Genomic DNA, 6,852 nt, shown 5'->3' with positions numbered 1-6,852 from the left:
TTGTGTTTTTACCTGCCAGGATTCTCTGTGCCAGCTGCTTTGTTCTCCTCCACCTCACTCTGCAGCCACTCCACTAAACTTGGCTTTCGCTGCTGCTGACAGCCATTTTTATTTTAATTTCTGCTTGTATCAAATCAGAAGCTGTGTCTCTGTTTCTACTCTGTAATGTTTTGGTCTTGCATTATTTGCTCCCTTTACTTCCAACTTAACTTTCTGCTATGTGCTTGGAAAATATGTGGGCAAGAAGGAGTTAAGTCGTTTAAATACAATTGCCGCTCACCTGTAAAAATCCCAGGAGGAGTTTGGAGCCACGGAACTGGCTCCTGGTTAGTTCAGAAGCTGATTCAAAAATTACTGGTGTGAATTGGTTGTGACTTTAGAGGAACTACTCTACTTTCAGATGGAGATCACCCTCTTGATATTCCTGGATGGGTGCATTAGAGCATCCTGAGTGTTGAACTGTTCCTTCAGTTTATCTGATAGCAGAAAATGCAGCTTCTTCCTAACATCAGTTCATTACTTGAATATGACTCAATTGCACTTTAGAAAGCAGCATTTTTTGGGGGGGTGTTTGGGCTTTTTGTTGTTCGTTGGCTTTTACTTTAATGGTAGAGTGTTTTTTCCCTTCTGGGTGATTTTAAACTGGTTTTTCCCCTCCCTGATAAGTCCTGCTAATACTGTAATATTTGAGAGTGGATTGTAATGACATCTAACATTTTGTTCTGTTTGTGCTGCAGACTGAGGTCAAGTAAACAAAGAAAGCAATTATTATGTTTTAGCATTCTTTTTTAATGAGCACATTAAAATCTAGTCACAGCTACAGGATCAGCTGTGAAAAGAAGGGAGAGATATGGAACTCTGAGCAGCACTGTATTTTTGAAGCAATTTATGGAAAAATAATGGACTGAAGGGATATTTCTGGTAGGAAATAAATGCCACGATGTTGTTGATGGAAAGGGTTTGGCAGAAGGCTTGTTGTGACTGTTTCTGTGGCTTAGAATTCCAGAGGAATTTCCTACAGACTGGACTAACTATTACAAAAATGTGTCTGCTTTTAGGAGATCAAGGCGTACAGTGGAGTCTTCTCAGGGAAGATGTCTTCTTTGACAATGAAAACCCGTTGTGTGGACAAAAGAGGAAGTTTCTTTAAGGTAAATGGGATATTTATACAGAACATAAAGTAGTGTGTTTATGTGAAATGAGCGCAGCAGAATGTGCTGTACTGTCTGTGATACATAGTAAGCCTTTTCTGTCAAACAGAAAGTACTTCTTGAGCCTTTCTTTTTACAGGCAGATCTGTGACTAGACTACCCCCGAGTATTTCACATGTGTATTTTTTCTATACCTGGAATAGAATATTTTGTGTAAAATAGGTAATGGCTTTCTTTGCTAATAATGCTGAGAACATAAGTTTTATTATACACAGACATAAAATGATTGGATTTGTGTCTCTTAAAGTTGTTGTACAGGTTTATGGTTTCCATTGCTGGATTGAAAATTGGTTTCACTTCCTTGCCTATTGGCAAGGAACAATTGGCATCCCAAAAAGCCAGGCTGCAGTAGGAGTTACCAGTACAGTTTTCAGAAGACGATTGAATCCTGAACTATGTGCCAGGGTGGCAGTGGCTGCATTGATGGCCAGGGTTTTGCTTTAGGGAGCCATCAAAATTTACGGGTGCTTCTGAGCACTGAATTAACTTACTGTGATCACATCCTTAGAATATTCATCATTTGCTGTGGCTTCTTCCAGTGAAAGATGCTAAGCTGCTGTCTTGGGGTGCTGCTGTTTCCATTCCTTCTCTTCGCCTGGGGCAGAAGTTTCCCTTAGGACAATGTTTAGGAAATGAAGGATCAGCACTGCAGTGACGTCTGTTTTGCTTTTGACTTGCCCAGCAATTCGGTTCCCAGCAGCTACCAGGGTTATCCAGTGACAGGAGCCACCTCTCAGTTCTGCAACACGCTTCAGCTACCTCTCATAACTCAGGAGTACAAACATCAGCCTTGTTGATAGCACTCCACAGCCAAATAGGGAGAATAGCCCTATTTTTCAAATCACAGCAGGGAACTCAGTTCCAAGAAATATTTCTAGGTTGTCTCTTGCGTGTATGCTGAAAGATTACAATCCCATCCTGATGTGAGATGGGGCTGTAAGCAAGCACCCAGCCATTTCCTGCAGTCCTTTGGGATCTCCTTGTGTAATTCTTATGTAGAAAATATATGCTGGAACAGCTGTTTTGTTCATGATGCTGGGGTTGCTGTTACTCTAAATGATTAGAAATGCATTCTGCAGTTTGCCCAGGCAATTTTCAAGCATTGGAAAACTAAGGTCCTAAATTTTCTTAAGGACATGCTGGCAGGGAAATAGATGCCTCCAGGCTACTTTTCCAGACCTCTCAGCATCCCTGGGAAGTTGCACTGTTGGACCATGGTTCTGAGTACAGAGTGTGGTGTTGGAAGCTGCAGGCAGTGAGTATGCCCAGCCTCTGTGCAGTTCACCTGGTAGCCTGTGTTTGTGCAGTGAAATTATCTTTTTTTTTTCCTCCCTTCCCATGTGAGCAGAATTGTGACAACAGTTACATTTGTTTGCTACAGCTGAGCTGGTGAGCAAGCAAAATACTTGGCACATCAGATTTTTTGAGTTTGCATTATTTTAATTTGCCTTGTCTGTCTGTGTTTAGGAGACCTAGTAATCAAGATATGGCCTTTTTTCCCTGCTGATCTGTTCTTCAGAGTGCTCTCCCCCATGCACAGACAGTGCCCTGTACTTGCATATGGCTCTCATGTTGTGCTTGTTAATTTGTAGTTGCCTAAGAAACCTTTACCATGCTGGTAGGCAGATTCTCAGGGCACTTAAATCTTCTTAAGGGAGTATCTTACCATTCTCAGCAACATTTGCCAGAAAAACAGCTGACAAATATCCGTTGGGAAATTCCAACTTTTTTTTTTTTCTGGTTCTTAAGTAACTCTCATTGCTGCAGCTTCTAACCATCTCTTAGCTTTTTTTTCATTGCCATTCTTTTGACTGTTGCTACACAAGGAAAATAGTATTGTCCCCATTTTAGAGCAGAAGTCTGTAGTTTTAGAGGCTAAATTCTGTGGACTCTACACCTTGTGGTTGGTGAATGCTCAGAGCCAGCAAGTAGTAAGAAAGAGACAAAGATGGAGGTTAGTCTTGGATAATTCTGGGACTGAATAGCTTGCCAGTGGTTACAGAGAGTCTCTAGTAATGCAAGGGGCTGAATATATGTCTTTGACAAATGTCCTTTTTGCTGAATTATCCTCCTTCTCATCAAAATGTTCCAGTGTTTACTGAACTGGCATCAGAGGTTTTATACCAGTAAAGCTTTTCTGTTCCAAAACCAAGCATCAGGTAAAACTTTGTTTCTGATGCATGAGACACTGAACAATGTCAGTGGCCCTGAGAATGCAAGCTCCCTGTGCAAAATGACCAGAATCTGCAGCCATGTATCAAAATATTGGATCGTGTTCAGAGGCTTGCACAGGTCCGGAAGCAGCGTTCCCAGTCGGGCTCATCTCTGGCACGTGGCCACCTCATCACACAGGGCCCTCTGTGAGGGCTGCTACGTTCTGCTTATCAAAACAGGAAGGAAAAGATGTGATGCCAAAGAGGATGCAGGTCTCCAGAAAGAATGAAAAATGAGATGCTGGCAGGAAGGGGGAGTGGTGGGTGCTGAGGCTCATTTGTCCAGGCTGATACTGATCTCGCTGTCTTCAGCCTGTGTCCCCATGGCAGATTAGAAGCACCCATCTTACCTTTTCCTCTCGAGTTCTTGAAAACTCTCAGGGCTTGGAAACATTCTGCAGTGGTCATCTTGGCTGACTTTCTCAGTGCCTTCTCAGAATGATGGCAGTTTTGTTAATTCTCTGTACGAGCTTATTTACATTTCAACACAAAAAGCAGAAATTCAGTTGTCACGCAGTTTTTTCTAAAAATGTCTGGGGACAGACATCAAATCAAAGCCACCTTTCTTCCTCTTGGGAACAGGAAACTCTTCAAGTCAAGTGAATAATAAGAGCTGTGGATATGCTGGGCTTCTGGGAGAGGCACTGTCTGTATCTGGTTCTGGGTATGTGCTTTCCCTGATGCACGGCAGTGATGTGAGTGTCAATAGAGCAGCTTCACAAATGTGACTGGAGCCCCTTGGGAGTGAGTTGCTTCTGGTGAACACACTGGCTCTGATTTTGGCTGCTTGTGCAACATCTTGAATGATGCAAAGCAAAATAGAGGCTGTGTTGTGGTGAGAGAATGCTGGGGTGCTGAGGTGCCATGTTTTTGGCCTGTATGTAGGAGTTTCACTGTCACCCTTCCCAGCTCCCAAAAGCTGAGCTCAGTCTTGTTGAGCTCAGAATCAATTGACAATAAGCAGAGCGTGGTGCATTATGACAAGAAAAGCTGTGGTTTAAGATGTTAGCATTTCATTATTTCGTTCATGGATGTTGGGAATGTAAACAGTTAGTACATGGATATTTGGCAATCTGTTGTTTAGGGTAGATTTGATTAGGCAACACTGTACTGGGCTGCTATGTGAATTCATGTTGCCTGAGTCATAGTTATTGTTTGGGTTTGCAGTGGCTATACTGTAGTGTCTTTTGAATTTACAGACCAGTGCTTTATCAGAAATAAATTCCAAAGGAAAATCATTACACGCAAAAATAGCTATTTTATCATGTTATGTAAGATCTCATTTTAATTTTGTTTTTTAAGAAATAATGATTAATTAACCACCTGAGAAGATGTCATGCTTCCAAATGCATTTTTCAGGTAAAGCTCCTCTTTCTGTAGCATAGCAGAGTAATATCTATTTCACAGACCTACACAGTCTCCCCAGCAGATTTCTTCTGATTACATTTAAAGTCTTTGAGCTCACGTATGCTGTTTTACACTAACAGTGGTTTCTGAAAAATGTAAACATCCACTTCAGTTGCATTTTCCTTTGAAGGTTGCCTCTTGCCATATTGATTCCAAGTCTGTTGAAACAAAGGGGTGAGTTTTCCTATTATCTTCCAGCCAGATACCACACTAATTGCAAATAGAGAAGTCTCTCTGAACAACTCCAATATTCTTAGCCTTGCATTAAAAAGGCAGAGCCTTCTGCTGCTGCTTGTTTCCTCAGGATTGGAGTTAATAATAGTGCATACCTGGGATCCTTTCTGCATTTTGTAGAAACTTGTTATTAACAGCTCATCTTGTATGATGCTAGTCACGTGTGCATCATGTGTGCTGTATAATACCAAAAGTTTAATTGATCCTAAATACTGCGAAATGCTGTCATAAAATCATGAGTATGTATGCCTTAGGTTATTTGTTGGAAAAATGCTGTTGTAACAATATGTGTCAGTTAATTGCAAGGATACACGAACAATGCAACTCCATAAGACTTTCTTTTCTTAAACTGAGAGAAGAGCAACTTTTTTGTTATTAAAGAGAAAAACTAAAACTCTCCAACAACAGTCTTTATGGCTGGAGAATTAAGGCATTACTTTGTTCTGGCCAGGATGTGCAACAGAAACTAGTTCATCTGCACGTTGCCCTGGTTGTGCACAGGAAATCATTCCATCACACAAGCCTGCATGAGGTTTTTCACATTTGGTCAAAACTCAGAGAAAATTCATTGGTTCAATGTTCACTGGTCCCAAGGTCTTAGTATATAGTTTTCTACTGGTTATTGATCCAGTTGCCTTTAATGTTAATTAGTTTCCCCATCTTCATTCTCTTATCTATCTCTTCTCAGACCAGGAGTCTCTGACCATGCTGAGGGTGATGTTTGGAGTTGACATTGGTTAATGGTTGTTATCTTCTGTGTATCTTCTGTGCTGCTCCCAGTCTTCTGAGATGTTAACCTCATCAGGCCTTGAGTGGTGGAACAGTGCTTTGAAAAGAAACTTCAATTCCTTTCCCCCTGGACAAAGCAAACAAAACCCCTGAACTAAAGCTGTATTTAAAAACGTTAAACTTCATATAATTTCCAGCACTTGGGCAGAAGAAAGCCCTTAGGGCTTGGGTAATGGTAGTTCATTCTAACATAAGGTTTATTTATTGGAATTGGCCAGTTTAAGCAGAGACTAAAACTTCTTATTAATTGATTGGAATAATGCTGCTCATCAGAGGAGAGTGTGGATTCCTGAGGTGGAGGAAAACTTCCAGTGTAACAATTTAGGAAAAGGATGCCTGCAGTTCTTTGAAAATGCTGCTGTACTGAGTTGCCTGCCCTAAGTGGGACTCAGGCTCATACCTTCAGGGCAGCTGCAAAGACTGTTCTGACTTGGACCCCCAAAGCTGTTTTTCCTTCGTGTCCCAGGGTTTTTGTTTGCTGTGATGTGCAGGGGCAGTGGTAGAGATCACTGCATCACTGCAAACCTTTCCTTAGGTTCCCTCCCAGCAGGAGAGAGGGAACCCTGCTGGGGTTTACAGGCTGTCCTAGTGTGGTGTGACAAGCAAACTTGATGCATTAGCTACAAAGAATAAGTGTCCAAGAAAGCAGGCTTTGCAAATTTCATGGTTGGTTTCTGCTCAACAAAATGTTTCCCTGAGGTCTGGCTAGCAAATTCTGCATTTCTGGGGATACAACCTCAGTGCTAATCTTGCCCACCTTAAAATGAGTGTTTGCCCTCGTACCCAGAATTAGGTTGGTGTTCTACCTGAGTTGAAGGGTTGCAAAGCAGTTCTTTTCTAATGGACTTGTTGTGTTCAGGTGGAGTCCAAAACCTAATGTGAAAAGCAGCCACCCACTCCCTTCTTGCTTCATTGCTTTTCATCCTCCACCCTATTGTAATGCTGGCTTAGTGTCCCTTCTGAAATATAATTCTTGCACATGGAATTCTTCTGTTTTG

General features: G+C 41.7%; 1 protein-coding gene across 1 annotated transcript in view; it reads left to right on the top strand.

The window, feature by feature from the left end:
- The first annotated feature begins 1,094 nt into the window (after positions 1-1,094).
- Positions 1,095-6,852, top strand: part of RIN2 (Ras and Rab interactor 2) — a 37,285-nt gene continuing 31,527 nt past the window's right edge. Inside the window, exon 1 of the mRNA XM_062490732.1 lies at positions 1,095-1,151. Within this exon, the coding sequence (XP_062346716.1) occupies positions 1,095-1,151 (57 nt within the window). The remainder of the gene's footprint in view (positions 1,152-6,852) is intronic.

Source organism: Cinclus cinclus, chromosome 3 (genome assembly GCF_963662255.1).
Source record: "Cinclus cinclus chromosome 3, bCinCin1.1, whole genome shotgun sequence".
In the NCBI taxonomy this organism is placed as follows: Eukaryota; Metazoa; Chordata; class Aves; order Passeriformes; family Cinclidae; genus Cinclus; species Cinclus cinclus.
This window is presented reverse-complemented; position numbering and strand designations above follow the sequence as displayed.